Here is a 22,839-nt window from a genome sequence, read left to right on the forward strand (position 1 = left end):
GGCCAGGAGTGCTGCCAGGAACCCTCCTGCCAAGGCCGAACAGGTGGGGTCTTCTCAACACAAATGGTCCCAGGGTCAGTGTCTGATGAACGATGGAAACCGGTTAGCACCTGCCCTTTCCCAGCATTTGGCCACGGCATCTCAGCCTCTGCAACTCCTAAGCTGGACGCACTTCCTGGAATCTACTGCAGGCCTTATTCATTCACTCACTCACTCACTCATCCCACACCCGCTACCGTACAGCAGCCCTGGAGCTGGATGGAGTCCTTGCGCAGCTCACAGGCTCTTGTGGCTGAGGAGAGGCAGACGAGTGACCACACACCCAACTAGGTCCCCACGGGAGCAGAGCAGGAGATGCTTGGGAGCAACCCAGTGGTCAGGCAAGGAGAGCTTCCCGGAGGAGGTGGCACCTGGGGTGTGGAACCAGCCAGGCAGAGCAGGGGGAGGGTGTTCCTGGCACAGGGCACAGGGCATCAGATCAGGTGTCCACAGCACCACACATATGGGGAGTGGCATAACAGGAGCAGACCCAGGAAGGGGGGTCCACCCCTTATTCTGGGAGCAGAAGAGTTCTGTTCGGCAGAACAGAGGACAGCGTTCAGTGCACAGACACAGTCAAGGTCAGTGTCCCTGAGTGACTATAGTCAATGCAGGTGGCCTCCAGCCCTGCCAGAGGGCTGCTGTGGTGGAGACCCGATGGCTTCACGCTGGACCTGCCAGCCCTAGCCCCTGATAGCCCCCATCAGTGGAAGCCACATGATTGATACCAGGAGGAGGGTGCTGGAGCCTCAGAAGCATGGGCTCCAGTCCACCCACCCCTCCTGATGCGTGACTGCAGGCAAGGCCCCCTCCCTCTTGGAGCTGTCTGCTCGCCTGGCATCCGGTGGCTGTGGTGAGCTGTGCAAGGTGCCCGGCACCCTCCCACACAGGGCGGGTGGGAGGGCCTGGCTGGAACCAGCTTTCGCTCAGAAAGTGGGTGGGTTTGGGATGAGGTGGTGAGGAGAGCAAGTACCCTGCTGAACAGCCCCCTGCAGCAGGACTCAGCACCATAGGCCAGGCCCCACAACCCAGAAGGCTGAGCGGGTGAAGCCCACCAGAGCCCCAGGCGGTGTTTCAGTGTGCCCATCTGCACAGTGGGAGCGCTGGCAGCTTGGGTCTGGAGGGGGCTCGTCCAGCAGGAAGCGAGCAGGACAGGGCCAGGGCCCTGCATCTCCCAGGATAGGTGGGCAGGCCTCACGGGGTGCGAAGCTGCTGGGGGCAGGGAACGGTCAGCCCACGGCCATGGAGCCACAGCCCTGAACATCCTCAGAAACATTTTATTCACAACAGTTCCCAACAGAGTCTTTGGGGTCTTTGCAGCGTTTTTGGGGTCTTTGCAGAGTCTTTGGGGTCTTTCCAGCGTCCACAGGCAGAGTGAGGGCTCCTGAGGAACCTCACCCCAAATTCCCTAACCGGGTGAGGACGGCCACCTCGGGCCCCTGCCAGGTGGGCATGGCAGTCCCGGCAGCACCCCTGGGAGCAGCCTGCTGTGGGGAACAAGCCAGGCCGGGACCCGTCAGTCATGGTGGGCCAGCCCAGCTCATGCTCCCTGCCCCAAGGCCCCCAGCCTGTGGGAAGCCCCTGCCTGTAAGGGACAGCTCATGAAGACAAAAACAGTGGTGGGGACGAGGGTCTGGGAATGGGACAGAGGTTGGCTGAGCACACACCTGATTCCCTGGAATTTTTCTCCAAAGACATGGGAGGCGGGGGCCACGGGGAAGCTGGGATGAACAACTGACTCCATGCGACACACGCCCTCATCAAAGAGGCCCGCTCCTCCCTGGCTCCTGCCACCCCAGGACAACCCTGGCTGATGGCCGGCGGGCCCCTCAACCTGAGGTCAGTAGCTGGGCAGGGCAAGCTCAGGCCTCGGCCGACTCACTGCAGGGAGGCTCCTCGTTTTCCTGGGCAATGGCCCTGTGGGGTCCCAACCCCAGCCACACTACCCCTTGCCTCCTCCAGCCACCACAACCTCCCACAGCTGCCGGCGGGTGGGCCGCTGGGCGTGGGGACCAGCTATGTGAGCAGACCCTGGGTGAGCCTCAGCACCGCCTCATAGGCGACAAAGACCACCATGTTGACAGGGAAGGCGCGGCAGCAGTTGAGCACCAGCCCCTTGAAAAGGACCCGGGGTCCCTCCTCCCGCACGCTGGTCACCATACAGTGCAGGAGGCCCCGGTAGCGCCTCTGGCCCTGTCCATCTGCCTGCAGTCTCGACTTGATCACGTCCATGGGGGTGGCCACAGCCCAGGCCAGGACTCCTGCACAGCCCCCGGCCACCAGCACGCCCAGAACATCTGCAGAGAGACCACAGTGCCTTGACTGGGAGCCTGATCGGGACGCCCAGGGCAATGTGCCCTGGACTCACTCTTCCAGCCCATCCTCATTTGCAAGTGGCTTGGGAGAGGGGAAGGGAACTTGTCCACAGGCACACACTGACACTGACACAGCAACTCTGTCCTGACTCTTGGTGTTGGGGGAACTGAGGGGCCCACCCTGGGAGGCAGGAAGCCGAGTTCAAGCCCCCACTCGGGTACTGGCGGGCAGCAAGACCTCACCTTGTCCTCATCCCACCGGGCTCCCCGCCCTGCCAGGTTCCAGCCCCTGCTCACCTGGCTGGCTGTGGCCAGCGGGGCTGAGCCGCTCACAGAGGATGGCGTAGGAAAGGAAGTAGGTGGCAAAGGAGTGGCCGTCCCGTAACAGCAGGGCCGAGCTGCCCTTGTAGAGGCCGCGCAGCCCCTCCTCGCGGGCTACTGTGGCCAGGCAGTGAAGCGGCCCGCGGTACTTGGGCTCTGGGCAGGCTGGGGGCGCAGGACACACGGGGGGCACAGCCGAGGGCCCCGAGGCCGAGAGCCGCCGCTGCTGCTTCTGTGCCTGTGTTTGCGTCTGCAGGCGGACTTTGGCCACCTCAGTGGGCGACGTCAGGAAGACCTGGAGCAGAGAAGGAGGCAGGGGTCAGCCACCTGTGGCTCTGCCCACAGCCTGGACCTGGCCTCCCACCAGCCTCATGTTGTCCACGGTGACCTCAGGAGGTTGGGCCCCAAGACCCTGCAGGCTGGCCCAGAGCTGGGGGGCCACAGGGTCCAAAGCCGGCTCTGCCCACCAAAGCTCATGCTTCCTCGGCAGCCACATCTCTCCCAGGCGCCAGCCTGCCGGACTTCTCCTGGGAGGTGGTAAGAAAATGTCGGTGACCCAGGTTCAATAACGTATTTAATAACGTATCAGCAATAAAATAATACCACGGCCGGGCACAGCGGCTTAAGCCTGTAATCCCAGTACTTTGGGAGGTCAAGGCAGACGGATCACGAGATCAGGAGTTTGAAACCAGCCTGGCCAATATGGGTGAAACCCCATCTCTACTAAAAATACAAAAATTAGCCGAGCGTGGTGGCACGCGCCTGTAGTCCCAGCTACTCAGGAGGCTGAGGCAGGAGAATTGCTTGAACCTGGGAGGCAGAGGTTGCAGTGAGCCGAGATGGTGCCATTAAACTCTGGCCTGGGCAACTGAGCAAGACTCTGTCTCAAAAAAAAAAAAAAAAATCACTAGACATACTGGCTGCCACTTCGTGGGTACTCATTCATGTCGGACTCCACATATGTGTGCTGGGGGCTATACCCTCATGATCTCACTAAATTCTCATCATGCCTCTTACAGATGGAGAGACAGAAGCTCCAAGAGTCTCCCTTGCTTGCCCAAGGTTGCTCAGCTCCTGAGAGTCAGAGCTGAGAGCTGGGCCTGGTGGTCTGGACCCCTGGGCCAGGCCTTCGGCCACTGGGCTGCTCCAGCTGGCTCCGTGCTGTCACCGTGTGCAGAAGTCTGTCCCCACTGTGGGAGCGAGGGCTCCCTGAGGGCAGACGGGCACTGCAGGTGCTCCACACACAGTTGAGGATGGAGAAATGCCCGCGTCCAGCAACAGCTGACTGTGTTCAGGCATCTCTGTGCCCGGAGCCATGAGTGCCCGGGGCCTGCCTATTCAGCTCCCCATGGTGGCTTCTAGGTGACCTTCTGACCGTGACGGGGAGGGTCCCTTTGGTCACAGCCCCCTTCCCCAGGGGGCCGTGCTGGGCAGGACAGCAGTGAGCCCCTCATCTGTGCACTGCTCAGGGGTTCTGGGCCCAGCCTGGGCGGGATGCCAGTTCCTCTCCCACAGCCCCTGGCTCCATGCATGGCCTCCAGTGTCTGCCCTCATCAAGCCTCAGTTTCCCCACCTGCCAGGGTGGATAACCTCGCAGATTCCGCAGTCTCTCTTGGGTCTTCCCCACCCTGGCTGCCCCTACTCACGCGGACGAGGCCGGAGGCGTATCCCGAAAGCGCGACGTCGGCCTTGGAGGGCTTGGCGTCAGGGCTGCCGTACCGGAGCTGGCAGATGTGCGCCAGGCTGTGGCGGTAGGTGCCGAAAGACACAGAGGACACCAGGGACACCATGCACACAGGAAGCGAGAGGCCGCGATAGAAGCCCCACACCTAGCAGACAGGGTCTAGGTGAGGCCAGGGCCCCGCCAGAAGGAGGAGCCCACCGAGGGAGCCCACACTCAGCCCCGCCCTGCACTCTGCTGTTGGACCTCGGGAAGGTCATTCACAGTCTCAGGGCCTCAGTTTCCTCTGCTGTAGGATGGAGCTCACGAGGGGAGACCTGAAGACTCAGAGGACCAGGCCAAACCCAGCGCAGCTGCTTGATGATGATGAACTTTTTTTTTTTTTTTTGAGACAGAGTCTCACTCTGTTGCCCAGGCTGGAGTGCTGTGGCAAGATCTCAGCTCACCACAACCTCCACCTCCCAGGTTCAAGCGATTCTCCTGCCTCAGCCTCCTGAGCAGCTGCCTGCTCACCACCTCCAGCTAATTTTTGTATTTTCAGTAAAGACAGGGTTTCACCATGTTGGCAAGGCTGGTCTCGAACTCCTGACCACAGGTGATCCGCCTGCCTCGGCCTCCCAAAGTGCTGGGATTACAGGCGTGAGCCACCGCACCTGGCCTGATAATGAACTATTAACAGCATGTTATGCCTCTACTGCTTTCACAAGCTAGCTCCTGGCCTGCACCAAGCCCCAAGTTCACTTTAGAGAATGTCACCAAGTCCTGCCTCTGGACAGGTCTCTAAGCTAGACCCTGAAGACTCCACCCAACACTGCCTTCAAGGGGTACCTGGCCTGGAGGAGCCAAAAATGCAGTGCATGGGTCCCTCCTGTGACCTTCAAAGGCCTGAACGCTACCTCTAGACCCTCTGCTGGAGGTGGGAACCTCCTTCTGAGGCCCCTCTAGCTGCCAGATGAACTGGCTCCAGTCCTCAGAGGAACTCACGAGATTGGCAGAACTATTCCCATGTGGAAGGTGAGAGAGCTGAGACCCAGTGGGGAGCCCAGCATCACCTGCTGGGCAGTGGAGGCAGGCCCAGCATCCCCTCCCTGTCTCCCTGCCCACACCCTGGCCCCAGACCTACGCGCTCTCGGTGATATGTATCCCGGATGCAGTGCCAGATGCCTGTGTACTTTGGCTCCGTCTGGATCCTGACCTGCGGGAGAAGTGAGCTTCAGGAAGGAGTAGCTTCAGGCCTAGGGCAAGGCCAGCAGGCCCTGGGGAAGGGGCAGAGTCACCCTCTTGATTGTCCCAGCCATGCTGGACTGTGGGCACAGCAGGGACAGGGAGCCTCGGGTTAGATGAGAAACCTGGGGTACAGAGGCGAGAAGGTGGGACTGACAGTCCCAGGGGCTATGGGGAGCCACTGAAGGCATTTGAGCAGGAAAGGGGTGGGTCTGTTTAGCATTCTGGAAAGTCTTCTGGCCATGGATGGGTGCAGGGGCCTTGGGATGGTTGGGGGGCTGGCTGCTGCCACACCTTCACCGTGTCCAGGGGGTAGCCCACAGCAACACCGCAGACGCCTGGAAGGAAAGCAGAGGCCCACGGTGAGGAGAGTGGGGCCAGCGAGCAGTTCCATCCCATTGCAGGGAAGAAGAAGCAGGTGCACACCAACTGGGCTCCCCCAAGGGCAGACCCATATTTGGCCCTTCTGGTCTGCACCGGGTCTCATCCCCTGAGGGCACCCTCGTTTTATAGATGAGGAAAATGAACCTCCGAGTGACTTCTGCCCTTTGCAAGCGAGTTCCCCTTCCCTGAGTCCTGGCCTGGGATTGCCTCATCCTCGCTGCCTTGGGCCAAAGACATGGCCCGGCCTCCCCACGGGCATCACGTTCTGAGAGAATGTCTGATCCAACCCTGGCTGGGCCCTGTCTCTGAGCCAGGCAGACCTTGCCCTCGAGCCGTCAGTCCGTGGAGGGTTTGCCTGTGAGCTAGGCAGTAACTGTGTTTTGGCTGCGTGGGTGGAAGGAGTGGGAGGCACAGCCTGGGCAAAGGCCAGGAGGAGGGAAGCCCAAGCCCACACCGGGGTTTGTGAAGAGCCAGGACTGCCAGGAATCACAAGTGCGTGTGGAAGAGAAAGGGTCGGGAGTCCACACCTTGAAGAGAGGCTTCAGGTGCCAGGCCTCAACATCCAAGCCCCAGCACTGACACAGGGAAGTCAGACAGGAAATAGGCTGGTCCCTGGGGGGACCATTCTCTCCCCTGAGGGTCAGTGGTAAAGGCCAATGGAAGACAATAGGCACATGGGGACTGTACCCTATTTACTGTGGCCCAGGACTCAGTAAATATGCGGGATGAAAGAATGAAGCGAATAAATGAAGTAAGGCAAAAGACCAAGTGGCTTGGAGAGAATGACCCTTCTTAACCCTCCCGTACACCTCATGCACCTCACAGAACTCCTACTCATCCTTCAAAGCCCTGCCACAACACCACCTCCTCTCTGGAGCCCTCTCTGACCTCTGTACTCTGGGCTGCCTCTGTGCCTGGCACATGTTGAGGAGAGGCCTTGTCATATGGCCTTGCTGCTGTTGTATGCCACCGCCACCTCCAGAACTGGAGTTCTCCAAGGACATGGCCCAGGGCTGACACCCCATGACCCAGGGCCAGCCACAGAGTGACAGCCCTTTACCTAGGCCTCCCCATGGCTTCAGAGGAAAGATGCCAGACTCAGGAGCCCTTTCCAGCTGTGTGACCTCAGGCAAGTCCAGTAACTTCCCTGAGGAAGGGAGCGGCTGGCCCCAGGCTGGCACCTAGCTGGGGCTCAGAAAGCCTGCTAATGGAGGCCGGGCGCAGTGGCTCACACCTGTAATCCCAACACTTTGGGATGCTGAGGCGGGCAGATCACTTGAGGTCAGAGTTTGAGATCAGCCTGACCAACATGGTAAAACCCGGCCTCCACTAAAAACCCAAAAATTAGCCAGACATGGTGGTGCATGTCTATAGTCCCAGCTACTTGGGAGGCTGAGGCAGGAGAATCACTTGAACCCAGGAGGCAGAGGTTGCAGTGAGCCAAGATCATGCCACTGCATTACAGCCTAGGCGACAGAACAAGACTCCATCTCAAGGAAAAAAAAAGAAAAAGAAAGCCTGTTAATGAGGCAGGTACCCTGCCTTCTCCCAGGCCCAAAGCTTGGCCGCTCTCCCAACCCCCATGCTATTCCCAGAAGTACTGACAGCACCCACTGCTGTTTCACAAGACCAGCAAGGCCAGGAGTGCCCACTCAAAACAGTCCCCACAGCCCACGGGATGGAGCTGAGCCCGTGTCCCAGGGCCTGGTTATCTCACTGAATCAGTCTTTCACCAGGAGCCCTTCCCCGGGAGGGAGAACGGTTTCCCCAGCAGAGTCTGGCCTGAGAAGCAGGTTCCGGAGGCCCAGCCAGGCGCACACAGCCAGCGAGGCAGGTGGAGCCAGCTCGCCAGGTCTCTTACCATCCTCTGCCCACCCCTTCCAGTACCTGCTGCAGGACCAGGCCCCATCTTCCCTACCCATCTCCCCGCCCTCTCGATCCTCTCCTGGGGTCTTCCTTCCCTTCCAGTGACTCAATCACCCCTCCCCACACCAAGAACTCCCAGCCTCCCTAGCTCTGCCTCCCGAGCGACCTCCATGCCTGGACCACAGCCCCATCCCCAGCCTGCCCTCAGCCTCCTGTCTGAGCCTCCCAGGCCATTGCAGCCCCCCAGGCCCTGCAGCACCCCTCATCCAGCCTTTGTCTCCCAGGAACCTGCTGTCTGCTCCAGCCACCCATGGCCCACACCAGGTCCTGGCAGATTCTGGGAGCTGGAGGTCTCCTCAAACCCCCCTGCTGCCCAGCACCTTCCTGGGCCTCAGCTCCTCCTGCTACCCCCAGGAGCAGCAGTGTCTGCACAGCCACCATCCTGTCTGTTACCTCCGATGGCTCCAGCAACAAAATCCATGAACAAGGTGTGGCGGGGAGGTCCTGGGTCTGCCTTCCTGAGAGGGCTCTGGTGCCACCGGGGTGGCCTCAACAGCTCCCAGCTGACCCCTCTCAGACCTTAAATACCTGCGGCAGGGGAGGGGACCGGAAGCAGAGCCTGCTGAGGCCACGTGGCACACAGCTGGACTCCCTCCCCTGCCCCCAGGACCCTTGTCCCAGTGCCCTCGGGACCCAGGTGTCAGGAAAGCACAGGAGAGAGCACAGGAGGTGGCAGACACCAGGGAGCAGGGTCACTGCCCCACCACATCCAAACACCTCCTGGGGAGGTCCAGAGATGGGGCTGGGACAGCTCCCGCCCTCCAGGTCCAAGCTCAAGCCTTCACTCTGTCCCCTGGGCTTTCCTGACTCCCTTGGATTTGCTCAGGACCCCTTGCCCGGGAAACTTGCAAAGCTCCTTCACTTACTCACTCAACAAACACTTCCTTTGCTGACACTACACCCAGGCAAGACAGCCAGTCCCTGTCCTCAAAGTGCTCCAGTTGTCAGGGAGGGAAGGGGTCGGGGGAATAGGCCTGAACCCAGGAACATCACCCACCATCTGTTCTCGCCCTTCCTGCTGCCCTGGTTCCCTGCTGTCTGCTCCATGGGAATGCGTCTCCCCGGACCCAGAGTCCAAGGTCAGGGCTGCCTCACCAGGCCCCCATGCCTGCATGAACCAAGGACAGAGACTCTGCCGATTCAGCCTCTGAACCAGCTGGCTGGGGCCCTCCTGAAGGGGAGACCTCTCCACTAAGAGGCTACTTCTGTCTGCTGGGCACTGTAAAAACAGGGACCTCCTCGCCTGTGCACCCCACCTTACAGTTCACCAAGCTTCTCTCACTCTCAGGCTCTAGGATCCTCCTCATCGCCCCAGAAGGGAGGCAGCACAGCATTAGTGCTGCCCTATTTCACAGATGGGGCCACTGAGGCCCAGAAAGCGGGCTTGTTTAAGGCCACTAGGGCGGCAGGGCTGGATATGATCCCCAGATGCTCTCACACAACCCACCCTCTGGGATATTCAGGGCCCACCTGGGGAGGCCCCAGTGGGCTCTCAAGGCGACTCAGTGCATGCCACATGTGACCTGCGCTGCAGCCCTGTGAGATCTCCACAGGGGACACCAAGGCTCAGGGAGGCTGTGCAGGTGCCTCAGTCACACAGCTGCTAAGCAACAGACCAAATGAGTGCCCCACAGACTGGAATGCCAGCAGGATAGGGGAGGGGCAGGTGTTGACGCATAGACCCAGGCAGCCCATCTGGGTGGCCCTCAGGGCAGGTGGCAGGGCCAGGAGGCTGTTTTACCTGTTTTCCTGTCCTCTAATGGCCGGACCTGCAGGCTGGCCTTGATCAGGCTGAGAGTTGACAGAGGGACAGCCCCCCTGACAGCCTAACTGTTTGTAGGCAAGTAGGAGACACAGGGTTAGCAGTGCCAGCTGCTATGGCAGAGGGTAAAGGGCAGTAAGTGGCCCATCCAAGGCCAGTCCTGATGCTAGTCCTGGCCCTCAAGGGGATGAAGCTTAGCGTCTGGTTAGAAGCTGGCTGCCTGACTTTAAAGCCCAACTCTGCCACTCATAGTTGAGACCATGGGCCAGCCCCTTGACCACTCTGTGCCTCCACTTTTGCATCCATGAAATGAAGAGAGTACCTGCCTCATATCTGCAACTGCTCAGGGCAAGGTCCGGACATGTCCCTGTGAGAGTGGCCAGCTACATGCTAAGGCTGCATTAACAGAAGCATAGAGTCTGGAAAGAAGGAGGTGACTGGCCTGTTCTCGGCAGGGCAAATACAGCTGAGACTTGGGTTCGATTGCTGATGCTGCACTCGAGAAGCCAGTACCTTGGGTGCTGAGGGAGTTTGAAGCATGGTGTCTAACTGACAGAACAGGGACCGTTCAGATCCATGTTTCCTGCAGAGCATCTAAGGCAGCAAGTGCCAGTCACCCACAGCACCTGAGCCACAAGTCCAGGAGTTGCCCTGGACACCTCTCTCTCTCCACCCCACATCCAGAGTCCCCAGTCCTATGTGTCAACCTCTTAAATTCACATTCAGATCCCTTCACCACTGTCCGTCTGCACAGCCCCAGCCGTGTCATCACCCCACGGACAGCGGCCTGCCCTGCCCATGCCCTCTACTCATGAAACCAAGGCTGCCTGTCGAGTTTTAGGCACTGAGACACATCAGTAAACACAACAGATAAAAACCCTTGCCCTGGGCCAGGAGCAGTGGCTCACGCCTGTAATCCCAGCACTTCGGGAGGCCGAGGCGGGTGGATCACAAAGCCAGGAGTTCAAGACCAGCCTGGCCAATATGGTGAAACCTCGTATCTACTAAAAATACAAAAAGTTAGCCGGGCGTGGTGGTGGACGCCTGTAGTCCCAGCTACTTGGGAGGCTGAGGCAGGAGAATTGCTTGAACCTGGGAGGCGGAGGTTGCAGTGAGCCGAGATTGGGCCACTGCACTCCAGCCTGGGAGACACAGAAAGACTCTGTCTCAAAAAAAAAAAAGCCCTTGCCCTGGTGGACCTTATGCTCAGGGAGGAGGACAGCCAGTCAACAGATGAATAGCCAAAATACAGAGCACCCCCAATGGCAGCAAGTGCCAGGTTCACGCCATTCTCCTGCCTCAGCCTCCGGAGTAGCTAAGACTATAGGCGCCGCCACCACGCTTGGCTAATTTTTTGTATTTTTAGTAGAGATAGGGTTTTACTGTGTTAGCCAGAATGGTCTCGAACTCCTGACCTCGTGATCCACCTGCCTCGGTCTCCCAAAGTGCTGGGATTACAGGCGTCAGCCACCGCGCCCAGCTTTCTTTTGTTGTTGTTGTTGTTGAGATGGAGTTTCTCTCTTGTTGCCCAGGCTGGAGTGCAGTGGTGTGATCTCATTGCAACCTCCGCCTCCCGGGTTCAAGCGATTCTCCTGCCTCAGCCTCCTGAGTAGCTGGGATTACAGGCACCCACCACCACGCCGGAGAAATTTTTGTATTTTTAGTGGAGATAGGGTTTCACCATGTTGGCCAGGCTGGTTTCGAACTCCTGACCTCAGGTGATCCACCTGCGTCAGCCTCCCAAAGTGTTGAGATTACAGGCGTGAGCCACGGCCCTGAGTTGTTTTTTATTGTAACAGATTTTGGCATTTTGGTGGGATTTGGAGGGGTCAAGGAAGGACAGTGAGATTTCCAAAGAATGGATCCTGACTCAGGGGCCCAGAGTGGACCCTGGGGGGCTGGCATGGCTCCAGAGAAAATTGGCAGCCCTGGCATTTCCAGAAAATAGGGCTCCTTGGCAAGTCTGAGCAAAGTCAGCAGTCCCCAGATTCTCACCTGGCTCCCTTAGTGCCTGGGAAGAAGCCACTGACCCACCTGAGCCTCAGTTTCTTCATCTTTAAAATGGGACAAGGGTCGGGCATGGTGGCTCCTGCCTATAATACTGGCATTTTGGAAGGCTGAGGCAGGAGGATCCCTTGAGCCCAGGAGTTTGAGACCAGCCTGGGCAACATAGCAAGATCCCTGTCTCTACAAAAAATAATCCCACCACTGTAATCCCACAACTTTGGGAGGCCGAGGCAGGCGGATCACCTGAGGTCAGGAATTCAAGACTAGCCTGGCCAACATGATGAAACCCCATCTCTATTAAAGAATACAAAAATTAGCGAGTCGTGGTGGCACACGCCTGTAATCCCAGCTACTCGGGAGGCTAGCCACGCATCGCAGTGCATGCCTGTAGTCCCAGTTATTCAGCAGGTTGAGATGTGTGTCAGTGTTCTCTAGAGGGACAGAACTAATAGGATATATATATATATACACACACATACACACACACACACACACACATACACACACACATATATATGAGTGCAATGGTGCAATCTTGACTGACTGCAACCTCCGCCTCCCAGGTTCAAGTGATTATCTTGCCTCAGCCTCCCAAGTAGCTGAGATCATAGTCACGTGCCACCACACTCAGCTAATTTTGTATTTTTAGTAGAGATGTGGTTTCACCATGTTGGCCAGGCTGGTCTCAAACTCCTGACCTCAGGTGATCTGCCCACCTTGGCCTCCCAAAGTGCTGGGATTACAGGCATGAGCCACCGTGCATGGCCTAAAAGGGGGTTTATTAAGTATTAACTCACACTATCACAAGGTCCCACAATAGGCTGTCTGCAAGGTGAGGAGCAAGGAGAGCCAGTCCAAGTCCCAAAACTGAAGAACCTGGAGTCCTATGTTTGAGGGCAGGAAGCATCCAGCATGGGAGAAAGATGTAGGCTGGGAGGCTAGGCCAGTCTTGCCTCCTCATGTTTTTCTGCCTGTTTTATATTCGATGGCAGCTGATTAGATGGTGCCCACCCAGATTAAGGGTGGGTCTGCCTTCCCCAGTCCAGTGACTTTAATGTTCATCTCCTTTGGCAACACCCTCACAGACACATCCAGGATCAACACTTTGCGTCCTTCAATCCAATCAAGTTGACACTCAGTATTCACCCCATCACAAGGTGGGAGGGTCACCTCAGCCTAGGAGGTCAAGGCTGCGGTGAGCCATGATCACACTGCTGCACTCCAGCCTGCCAACAGTGAGACCTTGATCCCCAAAATAAATAAATAAGCAAAATGAAACGAGCCCAGCCCTGTGCCCAGGACATGAGAGGCTATATGCTCCAGGCTTGGCCCCTGTCTGCTTGGGTGTATACAATGCCCAGCTGGCTGCTGCAGACCACACAACCCCAGGCAGTGGGTGGGTGCAGTCTCACCCACTATGGAAGGGAGTGGGTGTGCTTCTGGGGTGAGATTGGTGTGTGGAGTGGGATGAGCCCCCACTCAGTCCTCGCAGACACTCTAGCCTCCCTCTGAAATCCTGACAGGCTAGGGCCCTGGGCCTGGGGTCTCTGAGCCTGTGTGGCCCCTGGGACAGACCTTCAACTTACAAAGCCTATCACAGGGCATTCGTGCTGCCTCCCCCTCCTTGGAAAGAGGGTGCAGAGGTAGGGCTGCTCCCAACTCCAGCTCCCACTCCTGCAGGAAGAGGCACTAGATGCTACCTTTCCCACTGAGCGCATTGCAGGCGTCAAACCTCACCCCCTGTGCCCATTGGCACTGCTTGTGTTACAGATGAGGACACCGCAGCCCAGACAAAAGCAGCCGATGAGAGTTCGGGAAAAGGGTGGGCGCCATGGCTCACACCTGTAATCCCACCACTTTGGGAGGCCGAGGCAGGCGGATCACCTGAGGTCAGGAGTTCAAGACTAGCCTGGCTAACATGGTGAAACCTCATCTCTGCTAAGAATACAAAAATTAGCCAGTCATGGTGGCACACGCCTGTAATCCCAGCTACTCAGGAGGCTGAGGCAGGAGAATTGCTTGAGGCTGGGAGACTGAAGTTGCAGTGAGATGAGACAGTGCCCCTGTACTCCAGCCTGGCCAACAGAGCAAGACTCTCTGAAAAAAAAAAAAATGGCCAGCTGTGGTGGCTCACGTCTTTAATTCCAGCACTTTGGGAGGCCGAGGTGACCTCCTCACGAGGTCAGGAGTTCAAGACCTGCCTGACCAACATAGTGAAACCCCGTCTCAACTAAAAATACAAAAAACTAGCTGGGCGTGGTGGTGGGTGCCTGTAATCCTAGCGACTAGGGAGGCTAAGGCAGGAGAATCTCTTGAACCCGGAAGGTGGAGGTTGCGGCGAGCCTAGATCGTGCAGCTGCACACCAGCCCAGGTGACAGAGTGAGACTCCATCTTCAGAAAAAAAAAAAAAAAAAAGGTTCAGGTAAAGACCTGGAATTTGAGGCCCAGCTCTGCCACAGATGACTCCGTAGCCAATGGACTTAACTCTTGTCCCTCGATTTCCTTCTCTGTGAACAGGGACAACAGCCAGCTGCAGCAGGGTTAACAAGGTATTAGCAATCAGAGGCAGAAGTGAAGTCAGAGGGCTGACTACGCAGGTCAGACCAGGCCCTGCTGCTGGCGTTCCTGAGCCCCCACCACACCCTGGCTCTGTCTCTTCAGAGTCCCCAGGTCCCTAAGCCTTTTGGGGGGCCTGCTTCTTGCAGAACCTCCTGCTGCCCACATTTCTCCCCGCTTTCCGCTTTCCAGCCCTTTGTGCCCTGACCAGGAGGCATCCTCAGACCTGGATTCCACTGGCTGCAAGGGCTGAGAAGGCCACTTATCCTGGACCTCAGGGTTCCCACCTGGATCCAATGCACAGGCAGGTTGCCTCCTATGGAAAGGGAGGCCCTCCTCAGAGCAGGGCCTGGGGCCCATCACATCAGCCTCATGTGGGCAGAGGAAGGGATTGACTTCTGTCAGTTATTCCTTCATTCATTCACTCGCATGCACCTTCTCATGCCAGGCCCCACGCTGGGCAGGGGAGCCAGAGATGCCACTGTCGCCCACCTCTGGCCCCAGCCTGGCTGAAGAGTGTGTAATCTATTACTGCATAAGAAATTGCCCCAAAATTTAGCTGCTTTAAACCTCAGACATTGGCCGGGCCCGGTGGCTCACGCCTGTAATCCTAGCACTTTGGGAGGTCGAGGAGGGCGGATCACGAGGTCAGGAGATCGAGACCATCCTGGCCATCATGGTAAAACCCCGTCTCTACTAAAAATACAAAAAATTAGCCGGGCGTGCTGGCGGGCGCCTGTAGTCCCCACTGCTGGGGAGGCTGAGGCAGGAGAATGGCGTGAACCCGGGAGGTGGAGCTTGCAGTGAGCCGACATCGTGCCACTGCACTCCAGCCTGGGCGACAGAGCGAGACTCCATTTCCAAAAAAAAAAAAGAAAAGAAAATCAGGCCGGGCGCGGTGGCTCAAGCCTGTAATCCCAGCACTTTGGGAGGCCGAGGCGGGCGGATCACAAGGTCAGGAGATCGAGACCACAGTGAAACCCCGTCTCTACTAAAAATACAAAAAATTAGCCGGGCGCGGTGGTGGGCGCCTGTAGTCCCAGCTACTCAGGAGGCTGAGGCAGGAGAATGGCGGGAACCCGGGAGGCGGAGCTTGCAGTGAGCCGAGATCGCGCCACTGCACTCCAGCCTGGGCAACAGCGTGAGACTCCGTCTCAAAAAAAAAAAAAAAAAAAAAAAAAAAAAAAAAAGAAAATCAGACATTTATGATCACATAACTCCTGAGGGTCCAGAAGCCAGGAATAAACTGGCCGGGTGGCTCTGGATGAGGGGCTGTCATGAGGCTGCAGTCATCTGGAGACTAGGCTGTGTTGGGAGGACCCCTGCCAAGGCGACCCACTCACATGGCTGTGGGCTGGAGGCTTCAGCTCCTCACCACACTGCCGACCTCCCCACAGCACTGCTTGGGCACCCTCACAACATGGCACTGAACGTCCCCCAGCACGAGTGATCCAGGAGAGCAAGGAGGGGCTGCAGTGCCTTTTAGGACCCAGTTTGAGAGGCAATGCACTGTCTTTGCCACCGTTTTCTATTCACTGGAAGCGAGTCACTAAGTCCAGCCCACACTTGCTGGGAGGGAAGTGAAGGTTTCACCTCTCGAAATGGGGGAGCACTAAAGACTTGTGGACAGATCTTCAAGTCACCACAAAGAGCCAGGAATGGAAACAGGTGAATGTGGCAGGCCCCTGCAAGGACCCTGGAAGCCTGTCTCAGTCTTGGCTGCTGTGGAGGTTTCAGCGAAGAGAAGACAGATGAGCCCTTTGGAAAGCGGATGGAGACATCCTTGCAGGCAGCATAGGAGTGTGTGCCTAATGGGCACACCGACCTGGACGTGCTTGGCAGGGAGTGGCTGGGGTGAGGCTGGCAGGCCAGCAAGGACTGGGAAGGGCTTGGAGCTCCCAGGTCGGAGCAGCACAGCACATCCAGGGAAGGCAGTGAGCCTGGTGGGGCAGTGGCAGATGAAGGAGGGGAGACAGGACAGAATCCCACGCAGGAGGTATCTTGGAGGGGAAAAGACAGGCAGCTTCAAAGGGAAGCCTCCTGCAGGCAGGCTCTCCAGGAGCCCCTGCTAGCCAGGCCTGGCACACAAAGATGCTTATGAAATGCATGGGCACAGTGGTTCACACTTGTAACCTTGGCACTTTGGTAGGCCAAGGCATGAGGATTGCTTTGAGGTCAAGGAGGTCGAGACCAGCCTGGGCAACATAGCAAGACCCTGTCTCTAAAGAAAAAAAAAGAAAAAGAAAAAATAGCTGGGCATGGTGGTGCAGGCTGTAGCCCCAGTTACTTGAAAGGCTAGGGTAGGAGGATCCTTGAGTCCAGGAATTCAAAGCTGAAGTGAGCTGTGATTGTGGCCACGGAACTCCAGCCTGGGTGACAGAGGCCCTGTCTCTAAAACAAAAACAAAAACAAGAAAAGGAAAAAAATCCACGCATGGACAGGGTGAACAGGAAGCTGCCTACCACCCTCCATTTGGACAGCAGGGCCTGTTAAGGAGTGATTGTAGAGGCGAACCGCCTCCCAGCTGGTCTTCATGCTACCACGTGTGCCCCAGGAAGATGCAGCCCTGCCCGATACTGGCACGTGCTGGGCAGGTAACTGGTCCCAACGCGCCTCGGGCTCAGTACACGTTGTCCTCTCTGCCAGCCGCCCCGCCCTCTCCCACTCCTGCCTCCAGGTGCCATCTCCAGCTCACTCTACCACTCCAACCCAGTTTGCCCTAACTGGAGGCCTGGGACTGCCTGCTCACCCAGCCATACCCACTGTGACAATGGGAACCTGAGAGAGGGCACAGCCAGGCCCCTGCAGCAGCCCAGGGTTGGCCCTGAGGCTGAATTCTGTGAGCCCTGGGCAATGTAGGAAGGCCAAGGGCTGCAAGCCCACACTGTCTCCACAGATGCCTGGCCGAGCTCCTCTTGCCGGCCCCTCTGTGTCCTGGCCAGGTGGCCACACCATCCCTCTGGCCTTCTGGCTCTGGAGCATATCCTGCCCCCACTCTGCCTCCTTCAGCTCTATTTTTATCCTAGAGGCACTCGCCATGTGTTATTTATGTCACTACCCATCTTGAGTTTCTGGTCCTCTCATAATCTGGCCCAAGCCTCCTCAGGCTTCGTGGCCCCCTTGAAGGCCAAGTGGGTTCTGAATGGTACCCGGCCTGCCCAGAGCCCACAATTCGCCCAAACGGTAGCTCTGGGAAACTAAACATTTGCAACCAATGGCAACGCAAGAAACCCACACATCATGGTGGCAACTGTGGGGTGGGTTGAATGTGTTGTGCCAAGAGGTCCCAAGCCCTTCACCCTCTGAGGCCCAGAGGGCATCCCCTGGCAAGGAGGGGCCACTCCCACTGAGTGGCTGAGAGGCTGGAGGGTAATCCAGAAGCAGCCCCCGGCAAAAGGCTTAGGGGCCTGGGGACTCTGAAGAAACAGAGAAAAATATTTATTCACAGCAAGAAAGAGACCAGTCGGGCAGAGTCATGACTTGCCAGTGCCAGGCCTCAAACCAACAGCCCGGGCCCCAGCCCCTGGCCACAACGCCACCTGACCTGTTCCCGGGTCTTCGGCAGCTGTTTGGGACCTTTGCTAGCTGGGGCCAGGAGCCCACTGCAGGGCCACGATTTCCCCCAACCCATCCAGACAGTCGAAGATGCCCTTAGGAAGAAGCCTTCAGGACTTAGCTGATTAATTACATTCACACTTACCTTCCACTTCCTGCAAAGGTGTGGACGGCTATGGGTGGAGAGCCAGGGCATCTTGCCCTACAACAGCAGGGCGGGCACGCTCCCTGCTCCGTGCCAGCTTGGTGTGAGGCCCCCACATGCATAGACCAGCCCCTAGAATTCTCCCCAGCCCAGTTCACAGATGACAGACCTGAGGCAGGAAGGCTCATGGGTCAGCACAGCCAGGAGGGGTCCCAGCTGAGAATTAAAAGTAGAACTGTTTGAGTTGGATCTTCCTGAATCTATCCTTAGAAATGGTCTCAACCCAGTTTCACAGCCACCTCAGAACCACTAAAGAGCATGGTTTAAATGCAGTTTTCGTCTCCACCTGCTCCCTGGGGCTGACTTCTTAGGTCTGGGGCAGGGCCTGGAAATTTGCCTTCCTAGCTGTTTGCCAAGGCGGTGGCGACTCAGCCCCACAGGGATCCACTGGCCAACTCCAACCCCAGAGGTCTACAGAGGGGAAACCTGTGGCCAAGGCCACTCAGCAGGACAGAGCAGAGTCTGGGTCCCCTCACCAGGCTGGGCTCCAAGGCTGCCTGCTCGCCCCTTAATCGGGTTGGGAGGAGGCGTGGCGACCTGCCTCTGTGGTTCCAGCTATTCAAGAGGGTGAGGTGCGAGGATGCTTGAGCCCAGGGGGTTGAGGCAGCAGTGAGCTGTGACTGCACCACTATACTCCAGCTGGGCAACAGAGCGAGAAACTTCTCTCTCTCACACACACACAAGGCACCAATCCCATTCCCTCATAACCTAATCACCTCCCAAAGGCCCTACTTCTCACGCCATCACCTCGGGGGTTAAGACTTCAGCATATGAGGAACAAAACACACTGGGGCCTACCTGAGGGTGGAGGGGAGGAGAGAGAGGATCACTGGGCATTAGGCTTAATACCTAGGTGACAAAATAATCTGCACAACACACCCCCATGACATGGGTTTACCTATATAACAAACCTGCACATGTACCCCTCAACTTAAAAGTTTTTAAAAAAGACTTCAACATATGAATTTTGGGGGGACACACACATTCAGACCATGGCAGGTCAGCCAAGCCCCTTCTGAAGAGGTAAGCATTGAATTGAACAGGAACCCAAATCCCCCCTTTTTTTTTTTTTTGGAGATGGAGTCTCCCTCTGTTGCCAGGCTGGAGTGCAATGGCGTGATCTTGGCTCACTGCAACCTCTGACTCCCAGGTTCAAGCGATTCTCCTGCCTCAGCCTCCCAAGTAGCTGGGATTACGGGCACGCATCACCACGCCCAGCTAATTTTTGTATTTTTAGTAGAGACGGGGTTTCACCATGTTGGCCAGGATGGTCTCGATCTCCTGACCTTGTGATCCACCTGCCTCAGCCTCCCAAAGTGCTGGGATTACAGGCGTGAGCCACTGCGCCTGGCCGGAACCCAAGTTCTAGAGATAACGATGCCAGGCCACGCAGAAGCTTCCAACATGGCAAAACCCCATCTCTACTAAAAATACAAAAAATTGGCCAGGCATGGTGGTGGGTGCCTGTAATCCCAGGCTACTAGGCCCTTTTCCAAGAACCCCAGGGACTCAGAGGAGCTGCCAGTGCCAAGGTCCTGAAAGGGGCACAAATTTAGAGGGTAGGCTCCAATAAGAAGGCCAGAGGGCATGAAAGGTGGGAGATGAGGTTGTAGTCTGGTTACCCTGGGCCTCAGACACCATGGCACTGAGCTCATATTCCATATGAGACAGGAGGTGATTGACAGCCCACCCGCCCCACGAATCTTTGGCCAGGAGTTTGCAACCTGCTCAGGTGGCTCCCATCCCAAGTCTACACCAGCGCTTGCAGCCAGAGCCCTTCTGGGCACTCTCCCCTGCGAAGCCTAATTCCTGGGAAGTTCTACACAGCTGGTGCCTCATCCCCACCCCCTCAACTTGCCCTCTGGCAGCCTGAGTTGCAGCCACCCTCCCCATTCCCAGCCCAAACAGCTCCTGCAGGGGGTCACTCAGCTCTAAGATTCCAGGGTGGGGACAGAAACTTGCGTTTCCTTTTTACCTGCTGGTGTTTCTGATTTCTCCAAACTGAACCTGTCTTGCGTGAGAAGAATAAAAGCTGTACACAAGGAAAACTCCAACACACCCTTTCCAGTGAGCTGGCTTGACCCTTGGTGCCCGGTGACAGTCCCTCCGGCTTTGTGATTCTCCTGTGCTGGCCTTGGGCCTGCCCTGCCCCTTAAAGGCTGGGGTCCTCAGGGCTGCACAGGGCCCTGCCTCCTCTGGCATGGGAGGTCCAGGGCTCTGTGGAACATGGGAGTTTGAGAAAGCACATTCTGTGCTGTAACCTTATCCTCGGGAAATGAAATAAAACAATAGACACTGATCCCAGCTGCTGATGTAATACTGCAGACTCCAAGATGTGGGCATACAGATTCATTTATTTGGCACTAACTTTTTCACTCCTCCTTTCTGGTCTCTCCTCAGCTCTGACATGAAGGTCACGGATTTGTGTCTGTCTTCTCCCCAGCACAGGGCACAGGGCACAGGGCAGTGTGCTGGCTGAGTGCATGATTCCCAGGCAGCAGGGAAACAGGGTGCTCAGGAAGATGTGGCTTTGCAAAGTTTAGTAACCCAGCAGCACACCTGCGTGATCCCTTCCCCTCCCAGTGCCTGTCCTCACCCCCTCCCTGATGTCCCCCACCCAATGTCAATTGTGCAGGCCCTGAGGACACCAAGATGAAGGGGACAGACCTGCCCTCAGGGTGCTTCCAGTTGAAGGCAGTCCCCTGGCACCCACATCCTGAGGTTCCCTTGGCGGGTTAGGTCAGGCAGACCTGTCCCAGAGCCCAGTCCTCCACTGTCCCCCACATGCTGACCTTAGTCCCCAAATCCAACAGCCCCCCCGCTCCACACACACACCAAGAACCCTGCCCTCCCCACAAACCAGCTCTTCCTCCAAGTTCTCCCTGCAAAGTGCACAGCTAAGGGCCCGCACTACTCATCTCCCAGGCCTGGCACAATCCCACTGTTCCCTCACACGGCCTGCCTCAGCTCTCTCACCAGGGGACCCTCCCTGCAAGGAGGTTTCTTTTTCTTTTTGAAATAGGGTCTTGCTGTCATCCAGGCTGGAGCACAATGGTTCGATCATAGCTCACTGCATCCCTGACCTCCTGGGCTCAAGCAACTCTCCTGCCTCAGCCTCCCGAGTAGCTAGGACTACAGGCCTGCAGGCATGCGCCACCACGTCCTGCTGATTTTTTTTGTTTATTTGTTTGGTGTTGTTTAGAGATGGGGCCTCACTATGTTGTCCAGGCTGGCCTCAAACTCCTGGCTTCAAGCGATCCTCCCGCCTCAGCCTCCCAAAGTACTGGGATTACAGGCATGAGCCACTGAACCCTCCAGGCGGTTTCTGAAGTTCAACTATGGAATAACTACTGTTTACCAGGCTACTAGGCCCCTTCCCAAGGACCCCGGGAGGTTTCCCTTTTTTTTTGAGACGGAGTCTCACTCTCTGTCGCCCAGGCTGGAGTGCAGTGGCGCGATCTCGGCTGACTGCAAACTCTGCCTCCTGGGTTCACATCATTGTCCTGCCTCAGTCTCCCAAGTAGCTGGGACTACAGGCGCCTGCTACCACACCCGGCTAATATTTTTTTTTGTATTTTTAGTAGAGACGGGGTTTCACCATGTTAGCCAGGATGGTCTCGATCTCCTGACCTCATGATCTGCCCGTCTTGGTCTCCCAAAGTGCTGGGATTATAGGCGTGAGCCACCGCGCCCGGTTGACCCCAGGAGGTTTCTAAGCTCAACTATGGAGTGCCTACTCTTTACCAGGCTACTAGGCCCCTTCCCAAGGACCCCAGTAACCTTCCCAAGGTTACTCAGAGCTCAGTGCAACCTGCCCCAAGCATAACTTTAAAGGCATGTGCAGTCTCTCAACAACAAAGCAAAACAGGTCATGCTTGTCTCCTTATCAGTTTCCATCATTTTCTCACTATTGCCAGGTGCTGTTAAGGTACTGGATTTTCCTCCCAAACCTCAACCAGGAATGAATGTGCAGGGATTTGTGGTTTACCTCATGAGCCCTCCAGCATCCCAAGGACACCCTGTTCCTAAGGTAAGTGATTAGATGTAGGCTGTCCAGTGTAATCACCGTGTCTGCAGGAGGCCTCCAGCCACCTGAGTAGCCCCACAGCCAGCTCCTGCCCTTTTGGGTCTGGGCTTTTCTTGGGGCCCCCATACCACTGCTTTTCTGGCCCATGGACCACTCTCCGCCATCCCCACACCTGCCTCCCTGAGGCACCCAAGTGGGTCAGAGAGGCTGGTGATATTCAAACCCAGGCCTCCAGACCCCTCGTTCAGGGCCCACCAGCCACCACGAGCCCTTGACTAGGAGTCAGCCGACCTAGGGTTTCCATCTCTGCTTAACATTCTACTTAGACTCTAAAAGGAAACTAATATGAGTATTGGGGACCCCCGCCCCTAGCACCAGGCTGCACTACTGACAATACCTACCTGTGTGTCCTGGTACCAAATACACAGAACCTTTCCGACCTGCCCCTCCAGGAGGTAGATACCCACTGGAATTCGGACAAAAGTACCATGGGACCCTAAACCTGGAAACGTGGCACACAGTATGGCCTTGCCTGCAGGCCCTAAAGAAGGAAGCTGGGCCCGGCCTAAGGCTGTGATCTGACTCCTACAGTGAAGAGAAAGCGCCTGGCCCGGCCCTGCTCCCAGGCTCCAACCCGACAGTCGACCTCCAGAGGCACTGGGGAAGGGCTGGTGGGAAGTCACCGACTGGGACCCTCCACAGGGACCAGGGCGGACCCTTGCCACTGTGAATGTCAGGGACTCCTGAGGGGCCGAGTCAGACTCGGCTCTCATTCATCCCCGCAGCCCATGGATACCCTGGTGACCCAGAGCCAAGCGCCCTCCGACTTCAGCGCC

General features: G+C 57.2%; 1 protein-coding gene across 3 annotated transcripts; it reads right to left on the reverse strand.

The window, feature by feature from the left end:
* Positions 1 to 1,302: 1,302 nt before the first annotated feature.
* On the reverse strand, positions 1,303 to 20,142 carry LOC105467419 (solute carrier family 25 member 47). Of its 3 annotated transcripts, none has more exons than XM_071099604.1 (6): positions 19,952 to 20,142; positions 5,875 to 5,918; positions 5,480 to 5,551; positions 4,322 to 4,504; positions 2,652 to 2,970; positions 1,303 to 2,336 (listed from the first exon to the last, which is right to left on the reverse strand). In XM_071099604.1, exons 4-6 carry the CDS (start codon positions 4,463 to 4,465, stop codon positions 2,056 to 2,058), a joined length of 744 nt encoding a protein of 247 aa, XP_070955705.1. In that variant the 5' UTR covers positions 4,466 to 4,504; positions 5,480 to 5,551; positions 5,875 to 5,918; positions 19,952 to 20,142; the 3' UTR covers positions 1,303 to 2,055. The 3 variants fall into 3 exon arrangements, with proteins under 3 accessions (XP_070955705.1, XP_011715307.2, XP_070955704.1); XM_011717005.3 differs by lacking the exon at positions 19,952 to 20,142 and adding an exon at positions 8,284 to 8,440; XM_071099603.1 differs by lacking the exons at positions 5,875 to 5,918; positions 19,952 to 20,142 and adding an exon at positions 8,284 to 8,442.
* Between the last annotated feature and the right edge of the window lie 2,697 nt (positions 20,143 to 22,839).

This window comes from Macaca nemestrina, chromosome 7, assembly GCF_043159975.1.
Source record: "Macaca nemestrina isolate mMacNem1 chromosome 7, mMacNem.hap1, whole genome shotgun sequence".
Taxonomy (NCBI): domain Eukaryota; kingdom Metazoa; phylum Chordata; class Mammalia; order Primates; family Cercopithecidae; genus Macaca; species Macaca nemestrina.

Coding starts and splice junctions, on each gene's coding strand:
- LOC105467419 (XM_011717005.3), bottom strand. CDS start 8,311: ATGGATTTTGTTGCTGGAGCCATCGGAG. Junction 5,552..5,874: donor ACCCCCTGGACACGGTGAAG/GTGTGGCAGCAG, acceptor CTTCTCCCGCAG/GTCAGGATCCAGACGGAGCC. Junction 4,505..5,479: donor ATACATATCACCGAGAGCGC/GTAGGTCTGGGG, acceptor CCTGTCTGCTAG/GTGTGGGGCTTCTATCGCGG.